The sequence below is a fragment of the Chiloscyllium plagiosum genome, unplaced genomic scaffold, assembly GCF_037043375.1.
Source record: "Chiloscyllium plagiosum isolate Xiang-an unplaced genomic scaffold, Cpla_swu_hap1 HiC_scaffold_2, whole genome shotgun sequence".
NCBI lineage: Eukaryota > Metazoa > Chordata > Chondrichthyes > Orectolobiformes > Hemiscylliidae > Chiloscyllium > Chiloscyllium plagiosum.
This window is the reverse complement of record NW_028270140.1, coordinates 48,424,605-48,444,594: the sequence shown is the minus strand read 5'-3', so window position 1 is coordinate 48,444,594 and position 19,990 is coordinate 48,424,605. Positions and strand designations below refer to the sequence as shown.

The 19,990-nt window shown below is 42.4% G+C and overlaps 1 protein-coding gene across 1 annotated transcript in view; it reads right to left on the bottom strand.

The window, feature by feature from the left end:
- The window catches only part of uhrf2 (ubiquitin like with PHD and ring finger domains 2), a 180,428-nt gene that overhangs the window by 5,616 nt on the left and 154,822 nt on the right, over window positions 1-19,990 (bottom strand). The window contains exons 10-15 of the mRNA XM_043715167.2: window positions 17,651-17,757; window positions 12,597-12,759; window positions 9,229-9,366; window positions 9,016-9,133; window positions 8,348-8,520; window positions 8,149-8,247 (exon numbers count right to left, since the gene is read on the bottom strand). Of these exons, the coding sequence (XP_043571102.1) occupies window positions 8,149-8,247; window positions 8,348-8,520; window positions 9,016-9,133; window positions 9,229-9,366; window positions 12,597-12,759; window positions 17,651-17,757 (798 nt within the window). The remainder of the gene's footprint in view (window positions 1-8,148; window positions 8,248-8,347; window positions 8,521-9,015; window positions 9,134-9,228; window positions 9,367-12,596; window positions 12,760-17,650; window positions 17,758-19,990) is intronic.

The following is a 19,990-nucleotide window of genomic DNA, read 5'->3' as shown; positions in this document are numbered from 1 at the left end:
GGAGAATCAACATTTCAGGCATAAGTCCTTCAAATGTCGATTCTCCCGCTCCTCGGATGCTGCCTGACCTGCTGTGCTTTTCCAGCACCACACTCTCAAAACTGAGCTCCAGCATCTGAAGTCCTCACTTACTCCTCCCTGAGATGCTTCGATGTCCAACCAAAGTGAGTGAGGGTACCCCTGGGCCCAATCATTCATGTTCGATAGCACAAGCTTAACTGATAGTTTTTGATATCTGGGAGGACCATCCCCCTCAGCCTGTAAGGTTAGTCAGTTTAATTAGGGGTCGCTTGCAATACCAGATAAAGGACCTGAACCAGCCGTTCAGTGTTCTAAATAATTGCTTAGTAAAAAGCAGAGGTAGCATTCGCATTGGATACAGCAGGCAGGAGACAATGTTCATTTTAACGAGGGCTATCCGACCGAACCAAGAGATCTGAAGCGCCTGCCATCGACAAAAGTCCTGCTTCATTCTGTCGAATAAAAGGGCAAAATTGACTTTAAATAGCCAATCAAAGACGGGAGTAAGGAATATACCTACATAGAGAAAGCCCTCCTGTGACCATCCAAGGGGAAATCAAGACTCGCTCTCAGGATCAGGCATTCTACGGGGACCACGCATGGGCATGGCCTCTGATTTCATAAAGTTGGTCTTATAATCCGAAAAAACACCTAACAGATTACATTGTACCAGGTGTGGCACTGAAACTGTTGGGTTTGATAAGAAGACAAGGACATCATCCGCAGACAGTGCAATCTTATGTTACTTTGTCGCCACTTCTGGAGCGGATAAATTGGGATCCCTACATATTGCCTCTGCCGGCGGTTCAATTACCAGTGTGAAAAGCAACGGTGATAAGGGACAGCCCTGTCGACTGCCTCTATGCAGACTGAAATTGCTTGACCGCACACCATTGGTGAGCACCGCGGCAAGAGGGTCATGATCCAAAGCTTTGACACATCTGATAAAGCCCTCACCCAAGCCAAACCGCTTTAAATTACAAAAAAGATATGGCCACTCAACACAGTCAAATGCCTTTTTCATGTCTAAAGAGATCACTAACCCCTATACCAATCTCTGTTGACATCCTTGAATCATGTTAAGTAACCTCCTGACATTATTCGATGATCTGCAACCTATTATAAACTCTCTCTAATCCTCCTTAATGATGGAGGGCAGTACAATTTCTAGCCTTGGTGCCAAAGTCTTAGATAAGATTTTGCAATTGACATTCAGGAGTGAAACGAAATGGGCCTATAGGAAGCACAATCCTCCAGGGCTTTCCATTTTTTAGAGATGGTGGGAGAGGCCAAGACTATGCAAGTCATTAAACATACTGAGCATCGGGCCTGACAATATACTTATAAATTCCTTATAGAAGTCACTGGGGAGCCAGTCAGGACCCAGTGCCTTTCCATTCTGGAGCTGCCTCACAGACTCCTGCAACTCTTGCTCTGACAATGGGGCATTGAGAGACTCTTGCTCAACAGTCACTCCTGGAAGGTCCAAATTCTGAAAAAAAAACTCCGTCCTAACCCACCCATCCTCACAACTTTCAGACTAGTATAGTTCAGAGTAAAATGTCTGAAATACTGCATTAATCCTTTTAGAATCATGAATTGAATTTCCAGTGTCCTCCCTGATCGAGGTAATGGCTTGGGGGGCACTCCTTTTCCTGGCAAGGTACGCTAGGTACTTGCCCGGCTTATCCCCATACTCAAACGTATGTTCCCTCTTAACTGTCTGTGTGAGCATGGAGTTCAGGGTACGCTGTGATCCTCTGTAGTTTAGCCAGCAAGGGCCTGTCAAAGTATACCGTTTCAGCTGCTTTCAGATGGGTCTTGAGCAAGCATTGCTGCTCATCCATCCGCCATCTCTTACTGGCAGAATAGGAAATAACTAACCCCCTAGCACAGGCTTTAGCAGTTTCCCAGAGAATGGATGGATTACTGGTCAAGCCTGAATTAACTTCTAAAAAAGCCCTGAACTCAGTAGAAAAGAACTCAGTAAACTTGCTATCCTTGAGGATGAACGGGTCCAGTCACCAATGCCTCAAACCTTCCACAGTATCCTTACTCTTGACCATTAAATACATTGGGGCGTGGTCAGAAATAGTGATATTGCCATTTGTACATGACACCACCGAGCCCAAATCCGCTGCGGGGGTCAAAAAAAGATCAATCCTAGTATGGGTATAGTATTCGAGAAGAATGTGATATCCCTACCAGTAAGGTGAAGGTTCCTCCAAACATCTACCAATCCCAGTTCAACACACAAATCCCTTAATTGCTTAGATCGCGAAGAGGATATCAGGGGGCTTTGGGGCAATCTGTCTACTTTAGGATATATTAGACAATTAAAACCCTTCCCTATGATAATATACGGAGATGCAAGGTTAACAAGTCTAGAAACTGCACCTGAAAATGCGCAGGTCAGGCAGCATCCAAGGAGCAGGAGAATCGACGTTTCGGGCATGAGCCCTTCTTCAGGAATGAGGAAAGTGTGTCCAGCAGGCTAAGATAAAAGGTAGGGAGGGGGGACTTGGGGGAGGGGCGTTCCAGCAACACATTTTCAGCTCTGATCTCCACCATCTGCAGTCCTCACTTTCTCCTAGAAAGTGCATCTGTCAAGAACTTAAGGGGGTGGGCTGGGGAACAGTAAACATTTAAGATGCCATATTCTTCTCCATGTATCAGAGCTTTAAGGGTTACAAATCTCCTGTGTGTATCTTTAATACACTCTAACAACTTCAATGGGAGATTCTTTCTAACAAGAATGGCCACCTCTCTACTCCTCATAATGAAAGATGAGAATTAAACCTGGTCATACCCATTCTGTTGCAGTTTCAAATGCTCTGCAAGATCTAGGTGTTTCTTGCAAGAAGGCAACATCCACCCTCTCCCTTTTAAGACTGGAAAGTACCTTCTTCCTCTTGACCGGTGACTCCCCTTAACGTTCCAGGTGCACCACTTGAACACATCCTTCGCCATAACCTTCTACAGCACCATTTAGACTCCAGAGAGGGAGAACTCGAACTATAGATTGCTGAGCTTCAGTGCAAGAAAATCCACAAAACCCAAAAACTACGTAAACTAAAATAACTACAGCCAATAAATCTACAAAACTTACAGAAACTATATACACCATAAACAGATACACAAAAAAAATCACCAAAGGCACTGATTAGGGTAATTTACCCTCCATTCAGAGGGGGCACCTACACATCCCAGAACCCTACTTAGCCATCCCAAACACCCTCTCAATTCCTACCAGCTAGAGTTGCGCCACAGAAACTGGCAACCCGGTAGGAAAAAATACAAAAGCAAGATTAGTACTATAAACAAGTTAGTTAGAGATAAATATATCACCCATCCCTTCGTATAACTTAGCTTAGAGGTTAAAGGTAAATACTCTATACATCCTGAGCACAATTTAGCACAACTTATTACCAACAGAAAGGAGAGTCTACCAAGTCCTCTCTAAAGGAGAACAAACCCGAACAGCTCTGTCCTCTATGCCAACTTGTTCGTCCGACTTAAGTCAGCATGTCCACAAAGTACCTCGCTTTCTCTGGTGAGTCGAATAAATGTATAGATCCGTTATAATTAATCCGAAGCACTGTTGGATATCTTAGAGTACTAGATCCCAAACTCTTTCAACCTCTTCTTGATGCTGTCGTAGGTCTTCCTTTTCTGGATCACAGCCGCCGAAAAATCTTGAAAGATCATGACCCTGGAGCCCTCACACACTAAGGTCCTAGGATTCCTGCCCTGCGCTCTGGAAGCTTCCATGACTCTGTTTGTCTTTATAACATTGGAATCTTACCAAGACAGGGCGGGGGTGCTGGACCATACCAGGCTTACGTGCCGAGACCTGGTGGGCTCTCTCAATCTTTATCTTTCCCTTTGCAACCTCCAAACTAAGAAATTCCGGGAACCACTTCTCAAAAAACTCCACTGGTTTCTCACCTTCCGCGCCCCCCACCCCAGTACGCCAACAACACGCAGGTTTTTTCTTCTGTACTTGTTTTCGAGATCATCAACCAGATCCACCTGTGTTTCCAGGGCTTCAATCCGGCTCTTGGAGGAGTCAGTCTCTGCCTCTACCCCTGCAGCCTGGCGTTTGACTTTATCAGTCCTTTTCCCCAGATCTTGCAGCATAGCAGATACTGGAGCCAGCTTCTCCTTGATTTTTTTTTTTAATCTGCTTCCCCAGGACCTCGCTAGATGTGGCCAGCTCCTCAACCAGGGTCTGGTGAGTAAGCAAGCCCGCTGATTCAGTGGACTAGGCCGTGGCTCCGACCCTTGGCGAGCTTCCTCCTTTCTTCGGCACTCTCCCGCAATAAAAACAAAGGTAAGTGAGGTTTTCAGGTTCTTTAGCTCTTTTACTGCGTTTTTACGCTCAGTAACGTGGATGGGACAGGTTCTAGCTCTGTCCTGTTGATGTTGTGGCGTGGAGCCCAGCAAACGGGATCCTAACAGGATGCCACCATCTTGGATCCCCCTCCTAACATTTCTCATTCATTTCTCATTATCTAAATGTCTAGTATATATTGTCACTGTACCTACATCTACCATATCCTCTGGAAGTTCATTCTACATGTGAACAACTTCTGGAAAAATGTTGTCCCACATATATTTTTAAATTTTTCCCTCTCACCTTAAAAAATATAACCCTGGTCTTGAAATCCCTAACCTGAGGGAAGACACAGTCGTTCACCCTATACCCCTCATGATTTTATAAACCTCTATAAAGTCACCTCTCAACTTCCTACACACCAGTGAAATAAGACACAGCTTATCTAGCCTCTCCTTATAACTCAAACCCTCTATTCTTTAGCCCAATGGCCCATTTAATCAAGGTCTCGTTGTACTCTGAGATAACCTTCTTCACTGTCCACCACACCAATTTTGGTGTCAGCTGCAAACTTACTAACCATACCTCCTATATTCACATCAAAATTATTTATATAAATACAGTCATAGAGATGTACAGCACGGAAACAGATCCTTTGGCCCAACTTATCCATGCCGACCAGATATTCTAAATTAATCGAGTCCCATTTGCCAGCACCTGGCCCATATCCCTCTAAGCCTTTTCTATTCATATACCTGTCCAGATGCCTTTTAAATATTGTAATTGTACCAGCTCCCACCACCTCCTCTGGCAGCTCATTCCATATACGCACCATCCTTTGTGTGAAAAAGTTGTCCCTTAGATCCCTTTTAAATCTTTCCCCTCTCAGCCTAAACCTATATCCTCTAGTTCTGAATTTTCCCCACCCCAGGGAAAAGACCTTGTCTATTTACCCTATCCATGCCTCTCTTGACCTTAAAAACCTCTATAAGGTCACACCTCAGCCTCCGATGCACTAGATAAAACAGCCTAAGTAGTGGACCCAACACTGATGCTTGCAGCATACCGCTGCACACATGCCTCCAGTCTGAAAAAAAAAACCCTCTCTGACTTTGACTATTTCTTAGACTTTTCCTTACCACTTTTCTTAAATAATGGCACCACATTAGCCACCCTCCAGTCTTCTGATACCTCATTCATGATTGTCGATGATAAAAATACTTCAGCAAGGGGCCCAGCGATCTCTTCTTTAGCTTCCCACTATTTATTTCCCCAAGCTCCCTAGCTTCCATGTCCTTGTCTACAGTAAATACTGATGCAAAATGTTAATTTGGTATCTCACCCATTTCCTGTGGTTCCACACATTGACATCCTTGTTGATCTTAAGGGACTCTATTCTCTCCTTAGTTACTCTTTTGCCCTTAATGTATTTGTAGAATCTCTTTGGTTTCTCCTTAACCCTATTTGCTGAAGCTGTCTCAAGTCCTATTTCTGCCCTCCTAATTTCCCTCTTCAGTGTCATCCTGCACCCTATAGACCTCAAGGAATTAATTTGATCCCAACCGTCCATACCTGACATATTCCTCCTCGTTTTTCTTGACCAGTGCCTCAATATCTCTAGCATTCCCTACACCTACTAACCTTGCCCTATAGACTAATTGGAGCATGCTGGCCCTAATCCCTCATTATCTCAATATCGAAAGCCTCCCATTTTCCAACTGTCCTGTTACCTGTCAACAGCCTCCCCTAGTCAACTTCTGCAACTTCCTGCCCAATACCATGAAAACTGGTCTTATTCCAATTTTGAACTTTAACTTCTAGATCAGGTCTATCCTTTTCCATAACTATTTTAAACCTAATTGAATTTTGATCATTTGCCCCAAAGTGCTCCCCCACTGACATCTCAGTTACTTGCCCAGCCTTGTTTCCCAAGAGAGGGTCAAGTTTTGTTCCTGCTCTAGTAGATACATCAACATATTGGATAAGAAAATATTCTTGTACACCCTTAGCAAATTCCTCTCCATGCAAGCCCTTAACACCACAGCAGTCCCAGCTTATGTTTGGAAAGTTAAAATAACCTATGATTATTATTACTCTATTATTCCTGCAGATAGCCGAGATCTCCTTCCATATTTGCTTCTCCATGGAAGGGAGTGGGGAAGAGGTTTGAGCTATGCCTTTGGGTTTAACTAACTTCAATCTTGTTTCTCCCAATCTTGTCTTCTGCCAAGCTGACTTTAGCAGAATTCACCTAAAGAGGTGATCGGAAGCAGGTTGTCTTTTAGCCTGGGATCTCCTCCTACTCCCAGCCTGCCTTATGAACAGATTTTTGGGAGGAGGAGGAGGAGGAAACAGTCTAGGGTGGGGTGTGTGTGTTCTCCCTCACTCTCAAGGTTCACTCTACATCTTTCCTTCTCCTACTCGTGTCCTCACTTTCCCTCTCAGAACACATCCCTCTCATGCATGTCCCACTCCCTTCTTTCCTTGTGTGCTCTTGCACTCTCTCCCTCTCTCTCATATTTATACTCTCTCCCCCTCAGAATGTCACACTCTTCCTCTCACTCTCTGTCCCAGCACTCTCACCTCTTCCCTCCACCAGAACCCTCCCAGCCTCAGCCAACGTGCGCGTACACACGCACACACAGTTTCACTCAGCCTCACCCACGCCCATAGACTCCCACCCTCCAATACTCCCCTGAGCTTGTGAGACTTGAACATTTTCCACATGGTGGACTTCCTGGTGTGCCTTCACTCCACTCTCTCACAATCCTGCTCACTGCGGAGCCTAACAGAAGCAGATGTGGGGATTGGACAGGCAGTTCTACAACAATTTTCAAATCCACTTCCTCACCAGATCCATGGGTCTTGATCCAAAGCCTCATGGACCATGTACACAGCTGTGATGGGCTGCATACACAGCCATAATCTGACACGTTATGGCCTGCGGGCTGCCTGCTTGACAAGCCCAGTTTATATGAACTCAGTACAGCTTCAAAAGAACAGTGCCGGCAAGCTACAATACAAATAGAACCAGTTCCATTTAGGAAACCTGGTTAGCATGGATGAGTTGGGCCGAAGGGTCTGCTCCTGTGCTCTGTGACGCTACAATTCTATATTACAGCTTACATGTTTTTGGTGAGTGGATCACACCAACCCAAAAGAGAATTAAATTTTCACAAGGATGACATTTTTACAAAAGGTATTTATATCTTGACATCAGTTCTCCAAGCTGATGAAATTTTAAAACAACCATACTTACTGTGTACAATCTTATAATCACACAGAATAGATTTTGATGCAGGTCATTTCTTGTTAAAGTAGAATGATATGTAGTTCTTCCTTCTGCTTCCTGAGATTGTTTTTTCCAATTTATCAAACCAAATCATACCAGTTACCACTATTGGTAGGTGAACCCTTACAGAGAATAGTAATAAATTATTTGATGATAACAGGCATCATTGTGGAAGCCTATACTGCCTACCCAATAAATTTTATTATGGAATCAGGGCCAGGAACACAAACTAATTTTATCCCCCTCACTTTCCCAAGAAATTCTGAAGCCAACTGTCGCATCCTACTGCAGCCAGCCTTCCATCCTTAAAATATATCAGCAAATCAGATAAGTATCGATGGCTGTTGCGATGGTCACTATCATAGAGTTCTGCTTTCAATTCCAGATTTTATTCATTGAAATTACCCTCCACCAGTGCCATAGTGGGATTTGATCCCACGATCATTAGTCTGACTCTCGGAGTCACTAGCCCAGTGACATGGCAGTTGGGACGACTCACCTTGCAAACGTTGTGCTGGCATTCTGTTGTGATTGGCTGGAAAACCAACTCCTGACAGCAAATACACATGAAGATCTGCTCGGTTTTCCTCAAAAATTTCTGTGCGTGGAGGAATAACAAAAACAGTAGTTGTGAACTAACAGCGTAACATTCGAAGACAGACATATATTTTTGGGTAAATCCTGTCTTGGAAACGTACCGGGCCTTCCATAAGAGAGGCAAGTGCCTCATCCCAAAGTTTCTTATTCAAGCAGTCCTCTCTGATCAGCCATTGCTGCTGTGGTGTGAGCTGGTAAGTTTCTCCCTCTGCATCATCCTGAGAAGGCTTTGCGGTCTTTGGAGGTGGTGGCATAGTCACTGTGCCAGCGCTGGCTATATCACACAACAAAAACAATGAGACTAAGTTCTTTGTAAAACGTCAACTCCTTCCCATCTTCAGCATTCCTATGATGAGGAAGCATCCCCTCACACTCCCCGCGCAGTACTGGCTTTTGTCAAAAGCTTTGTGTAGTCTCTGTAGTGCCATGAAGAAACGCTTTCCCCCTTCCTCCAAGATCTCCACTTAATGACAGATTAGTTTTAAAAAGAGAGACAACGTTGTCCCAGTTTGTTTATCGCTGCACAGGATTTCAAATCCGACAAATGTTTTATTAAAACCTGACCCACATGACCATCATAGTGAAAGCCTGTGTGATAAAGAACAAAGAAGAACAAAGAAAATTTACAGCCCAGGGACAGGCCCTTTGGCCCGCCAAGCCTGAGCCGATCCAAACGTACTGTCTGAACCTGTCGGTCAATCCCTAAAGAACAAATGTGATGTTTACAGTTTGCCCTAGGATCATGAAGCTCAATGACTGCAGAACATACCATTTTCCTGTCGCCTCTTTTGTGTTGTTCTTCTACAATTGTTCACGATCGAGGTCCGCTCCTGTTTCTTGCCCTTTTTCTCTTTATTTGCCATGGCTTCCAGGTATCCTTCAGGATACTGTCACAGAAAATTACACAGAATTAAAATAATGGCTGAATCTTTTTATTAGTAACAGTCTACAGCAATTAAAACAGAACACACAAAGCCCCAACCTGCATTTTCAAGCCTAACTTCTTTGTCCTGTCCTTTCCTTCTGGAGTCCAAGGAGCAGGTTCTACGTCATCACGTCGCAACAGATAGCGCCAGACCAAGAAACCTGACTTTCCAATTTCAGGCCAGTATTTCACCACCTAGGTTAGGACGATAGTCTGATTAGTACATTGCATTCTTGGTACAATCTCTACATTTTCTTGTTTCAAACATTTCAGTAATTCCTCATCATATCGTCCACCAAAGTAGTGGCAAGAAACTCAACTATTCATCCAACAGCTGCTTTGAAAAAAAGCAAGCCTTTTGACTCAACAGGCTACAACTTGGCTAGTTAACTTAATTGCACATTTTTAAAAAGATACGAATGAAAACTGGCTTGTCATGTTTGTCATTACTATCAAGGTATGTTTCGGCCTGTTAATTGTACATAGTGAGCACAAACAACTGTAGAGGAAACAGAAGTGCTGCATCAATGCGTTGCCCCAGAGGGGCACATTGTAGATCAAGGAAGTTCACAGTTAACAACACAGGAGACTATTCTGCCCATCCTGTCCATGCCGATTGTGAAGTGTCTCACATCATTTTGCAGCACCACATCCAGAGATACAGGGCAGCAAGGCACCACTCTTAATGAACTTTTTAAATGAAAAAGAACGGAGGATGAAATTCGTTCATTATCTACCCCACATCACCAAGTCCTGTTCTGTTTGGATTGTTCCCAGCACAGCCAACATATTTTCAACTATTCACAGTTCTCATTGTCACTTATTCAGCATTCACTTCTTCCTCAGCTTATTATCATCAACTGCTTTGTCTGCTTCTTTTCTTCCCTCCTTCTGTTTGGGCGCTATCTCCATATGTTCATCTCACTCTTTTCCCCCACCTCTCCACCCCAGCCACCCCCCATCGTAAGCAAAACTACTACTATATCCTAGCTGCTGGAGGCCACTGGATTTGAAATGCTTTTCAATTCACAGAGCTGCCGAATCTGAATTTCTCCAGCACTTTCTGTTTTTGCCTCAGTACTTTGCTCTGTGGAATCCCAATGGAAACAATTTTCCAATTGCAAACACACCTGCCAATCTTTGCTTCTGACTGCTGAGCCAATTTTGCATTGAATCTGCCAATCTCCTGGGAACTGAAGGACTTTGACCAATCGATCATGTAGAACACCATCAAAACTTTTCTAAAATCCATGTTGACAACACCCACTGCACTGCTGTCATGCCTCAAAGTATTCAGTTAATCGAGTCAGGCATGACTTTCCCTTAACAAATTTATGTTGACTTTTCCCTGATTAATCTACAGCTTTGAAATGATTGTTGATATCGTTCTTTGAACTGCTTCCAATCATTTGCCCATAGCCAAAGTTTAGCAAACTGGTCTTTAATTATTCAGATTATCTCTCCCCACTTTTTAAACAGTTTTTACCATGTGGGCAGAACATCATTCCTCAGGTTTCACTCCTGAAGCAATGACAAATGGTGTTCAGAGACTCCATAACTTCCTCCCAAGAGGTGGTGAATTCCCAATGGTGATACATCACTGCTGGAAGCGACAATTAGGGACCAGTTAAAGGAGGCAAAGTCAGCGAGTGAGTCAGCCTCATCCAACTCAGAAGTTTTTATAATCCTTATTGGCAGGATTATAAGGGATATTTCAATGCTTTGGAGAAAGACAGCGATGAAGGGGAGAGGAGAATGACCACAGATAACTGCAACTGATACCAGCAGTATTCTTCAACATATCCATAAAGAATTAGAATCATAAAGAGTCCCAACATTGTGGATAGACCAAATGGCCTGCTTCAAGTTCAGACTGTCCCTCCAAAAAGCATCCTACCCTGACCCACCCCTTTACCCAATCCCTGTAACCCTGCATTTCCCATGGTTAATCCACCTAGACTGCACCTTTGGACTGGGAGAAACCCAGAACACCTGGAAGAAATGCAGGCATGAGGAAAATGTGCAAACTCCACACAGACAGGTGGAATCAAACCCAGGATCCTGCCACTGTGAAGCTGCAGTGCTAACCACTGAGCCACTGTGCCACCCATAGACTATGGAAATAGACTACTTCTGGCAGTGTGTATCAATATTGACATTTGGCTGAACATTTAATAGATGTGTGGATGTTTTTTCACATTTGTATATCGCAACAGTTGAAATCATTAAATCAAGGGAAGGAAATGTTTGAAAACTAAGGTCAATTACATGTCTGCTGTGTACAATGTTGACAGCCTGGCAAGGCAATGGGAAACTGCATTCATGTAGCCCCTTTTACATTGTGAAACAGGACAAGGCACTTTGTACATGCATTACTGGACAAATTCTGTCAAGAAACTGTCAGGGTAGATGGCCCAAAAGAAAGGGAGAAAGTCCTGAAGGTGGAAAATGAGGAACTGAGGTGAAGGAGATTTATGGATAGAATTTGAGAGCACTACAGTTGAAAGCACAGCAACTATTGGTAGAGTAATTAAAACTCAGAAGGGGCCAGAATTGGAGGAATGCAGATATTAGAGAACTGTCAGGTGGCAGGAGATTACTGAGATAGGGAATGGCAAAGTGCTTTGAAAACAAGGTTGAGAGTTTTAAAACTGAGGCATTGCTTGACTGAGAGCTAATGCAGATCAGAAGCACATGGGTAATGGGCGAATGAGATTTAGTGCAAGTAAGGATACAGGACATGGGAGCAGGAATGGGCCTCGCAGCTCCTCAAGTTTCCTCAGCTATTCGCGATCATGGTTGATCTGTCCGAGAGTCTGAATAGGTTTTCTCCAGGTGCTCCAGTTTCCTCCCATGGTCCAAGGATGTGCAGGTTAGGTGGATTGGCCACGGTAAATTTTCCATAGTGTACAGTGGGTAGATTGGCCAGGGTAATATGTGGGGTTATAGGGAAGAGGATGGGGGGGGCTAGGGTTGGGTGGGATACTTTTTGGAGGATTGGGGCAGACCCAATTGGCCTGCTTCCACACTCTAGGGATTCTACGATTCTATAAGCACGAACAGAAATTACTGTAGATGGGTCTCTGGTTATGACTAAAATTGGAAATAGCCAGAAGATTGCGCAGGGGTGTTGGGGCATGGTGTGGTTAACTGTGTCAAAGGTCACAATGAGTTTGAGAAGGGACCATTATCAGGGTCACGCAGGATGCAATGTATTACCTTTATGAGTTGTGAGGCTGTGGCAGGGATGAAAACTTTACTGAAGGAACACAAACAGGAAAAGTAAGGGATGTTGGAGACTAAATCGTAGAGTTCAAACTGGAATGACTCAGTGCTGCGGAGTTAACTGGCTATTTGGCAATGCAATGCAATCACATCTGTGCTGGGATTGGATCGTGAATGTGTGAGCGCCAATCAACAAGCACCTTGTAAATGCCATCATATCTGTTGCCTTCCTCCGGTGCATATTTGCTGACTTTCCGACCTTTTGAACTCCTGACAACCCGGACGGATTTCCCAGCTTTCCAATCTTTGGCTTCGGCACCAACCTCGTCATTGAGCACGGCGTCACAATTAAGAGCTAATGCCCTGAAATAAAGCACAGGAAACCGCTGCCTGAAACAAAATCTATTCAGCAGACCAAGCTGGGATGTGATAACAAAAAAATAATATTTCACTATGGCCTTCTGCAAGTTACTATTAAAATCCCCCAAAATTCTGATCTTGACCAGTGGAGTAAGCTGTACCAGTATGAATCTCTACTTACAATCCTTCAACCAGAAATGCATCAAATCTTTGATGACATGTAACAGATGGCATTAGTCAGTAGTTTCTGATCTATTGCTACACCAACAGTTCATTTTTCAGTGCACCACAGTCTAATTTTCACAGTACCTGCAATTATTTGATTGAGAAACACTCAAAAAACAAATTACAGTCTTCTGTTAAAGCTACATGCATTCTCTGAAGGTTGTAAATATTCCAGAAGAGCATGCCACTGAAAAAGGCTCACAGTCTGTATGTTCCTACTCAGAATGACCCCATGAGAAAGTCAAACCCATGGATACATGAAGTGGTAATGGTCGTACATCAGTTTGAAGTATGCTGGTTCATTGTTACAGCATTGTAACAGCATCTGTGCCTTTTAAAAAGAACTCCGCACCACTCATATTTAGCATTCCCTGTCACCCCCAACCTACCCACAAACTAATTATGTGCTTTCCACAATATTGAACACAAAAGCATTAAAGGTATAGAAGCCTATGATTATGCTACTGGGTCATCAATCCAGAGCTAGAGTTCAAATTCAAGCCTACCTAACTGTAATAGATCTCACAAGCCCTCAAAAAAAAAAGATGATGAATTGTTGTGAGATTCCAAACATCCCCAGAAAGAAAGTAACAGCCCATGACTACAGGAGTTTAGTTTCATGCATCTCTAGATTCTCAGTACTCTTTGAAGTAACTTGGCAAGCCAACTAACGTAGAGAAGTGCCCTTGATAATTAGATCGATTCCCAGGACAGGAGCGCTGTTCTAAGAGGAAGAAGAATAATCCAGAGTGGTGTATATTCTCTGCATTTTATAAATTCTTAGAGGGTTTGACAGGCTAGATACAGGAGAGATTGTTTCCACTGGCTGAGGAGGCTAGAGCAAAAGATCAAAGTGATAGGATAAAAAGTCAACCATTTTAAACTGAGGGGAACAACATTTCTTTCCTTAAATGGACTGTCACACTTTGAAACTTACTTCCTGGAAGAGGTATATTTAAGCATGAGGTCAACCAAGGGTATCAACGAATGTACAATGACAGAAGAGGAGAATGGAGTTAAAGACATTTGGCTCTAATTTTACAGAATGGTGCGATAGTTTGAGGAGGCCATAACGTTTCTATTTTGTTCTGTTTTTAACTAGGGATTAACAAATATGACTGACAGTCTCACCCACATCCTGAGAACAAATTGAAAACAAAAACAAACTTCTCTTCAAGACCTTTACTGCCATTTCATTTATTAAATACAAAAATTTATTTTGGAATAAATGAAATATTGTGTCCAATTCTGGTCACCCTATTATAGAGGAGATGTGGAGGCGTTGGAGAGGCTGCAAAGGAGGTTTGCCAGGATGCTACCTAACCTGGAGGGCTTGCCTTACAAGGAGAGGTTGACTGAGCTCGGACTTTTCTTTCTGGAGAGAAGGAGGAGGAGGTGTGACCTTATCGAGGTATACAAGGTAATGACAGGCATGGATAGAGTCAATAGCCAGAGACTTTTCCCCAGGGCAGGATTGACTGCTATGAGGGGTCATAGTTTTAAGATGTTAGGAGGAAGGTATAGAGGAGACATCAGAGGTAGGTTCTTTACACCGAATAGAACTATTTGGCGCCGCCCTTTTGATGCCGATCATTTGGCCCCACTGTTTTGGCGCTCATTACTTTGGCGCTGAGCTGTTTTGGCACCAATTCAGAATAAAAAAAGTCTTGTAGAGCCCGTAAGAAATTCGTTTTTATTGCATTGTAAGGAATAAATATAATTCTTTTTTATTCATTATTTTTAACCTATTCATTATAAAAATGAATTTCTACATTTTGCTACATTTATCACATATAGATAACCATCGTGTGAAAATTTTGGTTTGTCTCTCTTGCTTAGAATGTTTTCAGCCATTTCTGGTATGGGCTCTACAAGAAAATAGAAAGAAAATTGTATTATAGCTTTCCAATGTGAAGACAGAAGGGCTTAAGTTTCATCAAGGCAGTAGATGACTATTAACAATTGTTAAATGAGAAAATAATTACAAAACGAGATTTGAATCTACAGCGGGTCATTACAGCTTTGACTATCAAATCTTGCTAGTTGAGAAAATTATATCGGGTCATTAGTCATCCTCTTTTCTTTAACCAAACAAGACTTTTTTTAAATTCTGAATTGGCGTCAAAACAACTCAGCGCCAAAGTAATGGGCGCCAAAACAGTTTAGAGCCAAAAACTGCAAGGCCAAATGATTGGCGCCAAAAGGACGGCACCAAAACATACCCTACCCCTTTACACAGAGTTGTGAGCGCATTGAATACGTTGCCAGCAGTAGTGGTGGAAGCAGAGTCATTGGGGCATTTAAGCGACTGCTGGACATGCACATGAATAGCAATGAATTGAGAGGAGCATAGCTTAGGTTATTTTATTTTGGAGTAGGATTAATCCTCAGCACAACATTGTGGGCCGAAGGGTCTTTACTGTGCTGTACTTTTTAATTTTGTATGTTCTAAGATATGCAAAAATAAGAAACAATGGCAGTCTACAGGAATTCCACCATGTCAGTTCCTTGGTCTGTGTAAATCTCTTTGCATATTACCCTTTACTTCAAAATGACTTCTGTTTCCCCCCATGCAATTTCCCATCTGCAAACTTATGGCCCTTTATAACAATCTATTTTTGTAATCCCATTCAATTTAGAAGCCTCGAGATCTCAATGCTCTTCCAGTTCTAAATATCCCTGATTTTAATCACACCACCACTGGCGGCTTGCCTGTAGCTGCTTAGGTTCTAAAACTCTGGAATCCCGCTTCCTGCCCTTTATTCTTCTCTTTTCCCATAAGCAGCTATCTAAAATCCAGCTCCTTGACTAAGCTTTTGGTCATCTTTCCTGTTAGCTCCTTAAGTGACTTGGTGTCGAATTTTGTTTGATGACATTTGTGAAGTGCCATGTTGTCATATTAGCATAGAAACACTGGCCTAAGGAGGAGGAGAATCTCTACAGTGCAGAAGCAGGCCATTCGGCCCAGTGAATCCATGCCAGAGTAGATTCTTTGGCCCTTCAAACCCGCTCCAGTACTCAATGGGATCTTGGTTGATCTGACTGCGATCTCAACTCCACTTTACTGTCTCTTCCTCTAGTACCTCCCCTCCGACCCTCGCCTCCAAACGTTTGTGAATCTTGTATCAGGGCACCTGGATCCCTTTGTACTGTAGTATTCAGCATTCTTTCTCCATTTTTATAAATTTTCTTGCCAAACTGGACTAATTCATACTTTCCCACTTTATACTCCATGCACCCAATTATTGCCCACTCAATATGTGCCCCTTTGTAGACTGTTCCTTACAAATGTTATTGTCAATTCAAGCTATTATTGCATACTTGTTACATTACAGAACATCACCACAACAGGAACAGAGCACCACAAAGTGCTGAGTGACATGGACTCCTGAGCAATGATATGCAAATACATTATCTACTGGCAAGGAATATCCCGTAGCTGAATATCTACTCACAGGGAACATCCTGTAGCCAGACAACAAAGGCACAACTTCAACTTTAAAGTAGATGAATGCTATTTTATTTGCTTTCTAGAGAATGCAAACGAGGTTGATTCAAAAGACTTGGGTGCCCCAGCATATTACAGCAATATTGCTACTTGAAGACAATACAGTGTAACCTTCTAACCTAATTCAAAATTGATTTTAGTAGTCCTTTTGCTTATTCAATAATTTGAATTGTGTAACATAAATAACAAGCAAATGGAAACTTTGTGATAAAAATTGAATTACTTAATTTAAATTAGGCACCTTATAATTAAGAAAACTGGATTGTACCTTCAAGCAAATAATTCAAAATATTGCTCCTTAAGGACCCCACTACTCAAACGCCTAATCAGAAATGTCAGCTGATTTCCGACATGTTCAATTATTCAGACAATCAATTAATTAGCAATATTGTTCTCTAATTCGTCGTAGCTTAAAGTCTCTTGCTCAGTGGTGAGTCAAAGGCTTCTGCAAATGAACAGGCACAATTATATTTACGTGCAGATCACATTACCGTCTCAAGGATGTCAATGATCCATCACACAGAATCTTTCACAAGCACTTGCTGACTTGGAAATAGTATATTCTCCTTAAAAAAAACTTCATTTGTTTCTCCTTTTACAAAAGGAATTCTTTATTTCTAACACAGAATCCCAGTTAATAGTTAAAGAACCAAGTGTCACCTTGGCTCAGGAGTGATACACTTCCCTATGAGTCAGCGGTTGTGTGTTGAAGTTTCTTTCTTAGATAAAACAATACGCTGGATGTTGGCCTCCTTAGGTGCTATAAGGCATTTCCTTGCTGTCCTGAAAAAGTTATTTATTCCTCAGCCAACTACAAAAACAGATGAACTAGGTACACAGCTGTCTACTCTTTTGCAAAACCTTGCTTAGTACATATTGGTGCTGTGGTTGTTTACATAACAAAAGTCTCTTAATTTAAAAAAATAATTAATTGACCATACAGCTATTTGGGAAAGGATAAGGAAGTGAATTGGACCACAAATGTTAGGTTTCTTAGTTCTTTTAAAGTTATTTTCATGTAAGTGTAAACACTAGCTTTTTTTTAAGCATTTTGGCAGTATTTCTATTAAATATGTCTCATAACAGGCAGTTCTGAAATATGTCATTAAAAGGGAGAAGAAAACACCAACACAGAAATCACCAAGTTTACTGCATACTTACCTGTTCATGTTGGTAAGAGTCTGATCATAGGACTGTTCTCCAATTCGTTTGTTTCCAGAAAGATCGCGACCACCACTTCCAGTGTATGTGAATTCATTACCTCTATCCTGTTAAGTTTAAAATAACTCATCAGCTATAACAGCTCCACTTAGTATTCAGTTTAATTCAACATGGTTGTCAAATTACAGCTGAGTTAGCAATTACTATTTGACATTGTAGGAAGGAAGAGATTTAGGTTGATAATGGTAAATAGGGTGGTCAGCAGGACTTTCAACTGGGAAGTTGGGAAGGGGGGGGGGTTGGGAGAGAGATACTCCAAGAAGTATAATGACCAATGGAAAGCAAAGCCGTGGCTTAACTTCTGTTGGGGGTGGCTTCAGCTGCGTGAAATAATATCAAAAATATGAAAAGAAAGGAGAACTCAGGAGAGATTATTAAAGTCTCCATCACACAATATATGACAGTGTGCTTGGAAAGGGTTAGGAACAAACTTCAAACACACTGGATAAATGAATGACAATGAGAGGAGGGATGGTCAATACAGGACTGAAGGTGTTGTATCTGAATGTACGCAGTATATAAAATAAGCTAAATGAGCTTGTGGCACAGATTGCAAATGGCAGGAATGAGGTGGTGGGCATCACAGAGACATGGCTGTAAAGGGATCAGGACTGGGAGCTAATTATCCAAGGATATACATCAAAAAGACAAGCAGGTGGGGTTGCCTTGTTAGTAAGAAATGAACTTAAACCAATAGCAATAAACAAAGTAGGGTCAGGTGATGTAGAATCTGTGTGGGTAGAGGCCTCCAAACAGTAGTCAGGATTTGGGGCACAAGATACACCGAGATAGAGGAGGTGTGTAAGAAAGGTAAGGTTACAGTGATCATGGGAGATTTCAATTTGCAGGTTGACTGGGAAAAGCAGGTTGGTAATGGATCACAAGAAAGTGAAACTGTGGACTATGAAATAGCTTTTTGGAGCAGCTTGCGGTAGAGCTCACTAATGTACAGGCAATTCTGGATTTGGTGTTGTGCAATGAGGCAGACTTGATAAGGGAGCTTAAGGTGAAGGAACCCTTAGGAGGTAGTGACTATGGTATGATAGAATTTACTCTGTAATTTGAGAAGGAGAAGGTGAAATCAGACCAGAATTGACTGGGAGAGGAGCCTAGCAGGAAAGACAGTGGAACAGCAATGGAAGGGATTTCTGGGAGTAATTCAGGAGACACAGCAAAAATTCACCCCAAGGAAAAAGCACACTCGGCACAGCATAAAAGCAAAAGTGAAAACATATAATGTGGTGAAGGACAGCAGGAAACCAGAGGAGTAGGAAGCCTACAAAGACCAACAGAGGACAACAAAGCAAGAAATAAGAAGGGAGAAGATTAAATATGAGCGTGAGCTAGCCAGTAATATTAGAAAAGATTGCAAGAGTTTCTTTAGATATATAAAAGGACAAAAGAGAGGCAAAAGTAGATATTGGGCTGCTGGAAAATGATGCTGGAGAAGTAGTTAAGTGAAACAAAGAAATGGATGAGGAACTGAATAAGTACTTTGCATCAGCCTTCACAGTGGAAGACATGAGTAATATCCCAAAACTTCAAGAAAGTCAGGGTGCAGAGAAGGCCATCACCAAGGAGAAGGTGCTAGAAAACTGAAAGGTCTGAAAACGGATAAAACACCTGGACCAGATGGTTTACACCCCAGAGGATCTGAAGGAGATAGCTGAAGAGATAGAGGAGGCTTTAGTAGTGATCTATCAGGAAATCACTGGAGTCAGGAAGGATCCCAGAGGATTGGGAAATTGCTACGGTGATCCTGCATTTAAGAAGGGAATAAGGCAAAAGACGGGAAATTATAGGCTAATTAGCCTAAGTCAGTCGTTAATAAGATTTAGAATCTATTGTGAAGGATGAGATTTTGAATACTTTGAAGTGCATGGTAAAATAGGCCAAAGTCAGCGTGGTTTCATCAAAGGGAAGTCATACCCGACAAATGTGTTAGAATTCTTTGATGAGATAATGAGCATTAGACAAAGGAGAGCCAAGTGGATGTTAACCATCTGGACTTCCAGGATACCTTTGATAAGGTGCTGCACATGAGGCTACTGAGTGAGATAAGAGCTCATCACGTTAGAGACAAGGTGCTAGCATGGATAGAAGCTTGGCTGTCTGGCAGAAAGCACAGAGTGGGGATAAAAGGGTCTTCTGTCAGGATGGAAGTCGTTGACTAGTGGTGTTCCACAAGGGTCAGTGTTGGGACCACAACTTTTCACTTCATACATTAATGATCGAGATGAAGGGACTGAGGGCATTCTGGGTAAGTTTGCAGATGATACA